This window comes from Aplysia californica, unplaced genomic scaffold (genome assembly GCF_000002075.1).
Source record: "Aplysia californica isolate F4 #8 unplaced genomic scaffold, AplCal3.0 scaffold00260, whole genome shotgun sequence".
Taxonomy (NCBI): Eukaryota; Metazoa; Mollusca; class Gastropoda; order Aplysiida; family Aplysiidae; genus Aplysia; species Aplysia californica.
In genome coordinates, this window is record NW_004797530.1 from 628,326 (window position 1) to 629,448 (window position 1,123).

The 1,123-nt window shown below is 43.7% G+C and overlaps 1 protein-coding gene across 1 annotated transcript in view; it reads left to right on the forward strand.

Moving 5' to 3' along the window:
- Positions 1-341: 341 nt before the first annotated feature.
- The window catches only part of LOC101851583 (putative E3 ubiquitin-protein ligase UBR7), a 15,031-nt gene continuing 14,249 nt past the window's right edge, over positions 342-1,123 (forward strand). Inside the window, exon 1 of the mRNA XM_005100790.3 lies at positions 342-717. Within this exon, the coding sequence (XP_005100847.1) occupies positions 556-717 (162 nt within the window). The 5' untranslated portion in view covers positions 342-555. The remainder of the gene's footprint in view (positions 718-1,123) is intronic.

Sequence of the window (1,123 nt, forward strand, 5' to 3'; positions counted from 1 at the left end):
CATTCTCATTCATTCGCAAAGACCAGTTCCCGCGAGAATTTATCTGTGTCCAGGTTTGGTTTCGTATCGCGGGTTGTGTTGCAGTCAGGCGCTCAGTTACGACATCTTTATTTTAGTATTTTCTTTTTGAAAATATCAGAGTGTTCTCAGTTGTAAGAAATAAAGTAATACAATTAGACACGCACTTTAGATACTAGAAACAAATTGGGATTGGGCTCTTTTTTGTTCGACGTGACAAAGATCAATGGATATTCTTGCTGTCGACTTGCAGCACAGAATTCTACACTTACTTGCAGTCTCTTCAAAATCTGGGGACAAAAACAAAGCTAGATTCTATTTTTTGTGCAACCATCGCACATCCATCCGCTAATGGTCCGCTATCCACGATTACGATCCGTTGGTTGACTGACCCTGGGCAGCTAGGCCTTAGTAACTGCGCCAATTTATCATCGTTCTTTGCCTTTGCTGCACAAGTCTTTTGTCTTTTGCAGTATTTTTTAGAAGCATAAAGTTATTTTGTCATATTTATTTTGCGTTGAAGGAGCCAACGGAATTATGGAAGAAGAACGGAATAACACTCGTCGATGTGGGCAAATTGGAGAAGGAGACGAAGACGAACTGTCAATGGTTGATGTTTTGAATGAGCAGGCTCGTCTCCAAGCAGATGCGAACGCCGTGTTGGGAGGCAGTGATGAGCACAATTGTACCTATCCATCGGTGAGTTAAATTTTTCGTAAGTTGTATATAGAATCTAGATCTGGATCTAGATCTAGACCGTTACATGCCACTTCCGTCTGTTATGATCCCAGGTTCCCGCCCAAGACTAGAGCAGCTAGACTTAGATCTAGAGTCTACTACTAAGAGTCTAGATCTAGATCTAGATCTAGATATCTAGATCTACTTTTGACTTGTGGGCGCTTTTTCGGTAGTTCCCTCCCCGCAATTGTTATTCGCCGGTTTTGGCCCCAAGAGTAGGGGGGTTTCAGGTTACCACAATTTAATGTTTGGCTATTGTTAGGAGACCGTACGTCGCCCAATAATAGCCATAGCGCTTGGCTCTAGGGGACCGTACGCCCCCATAGTGTTTGTTGGCGCTAGGGGACCGTACGCCCTACCTGCGCTA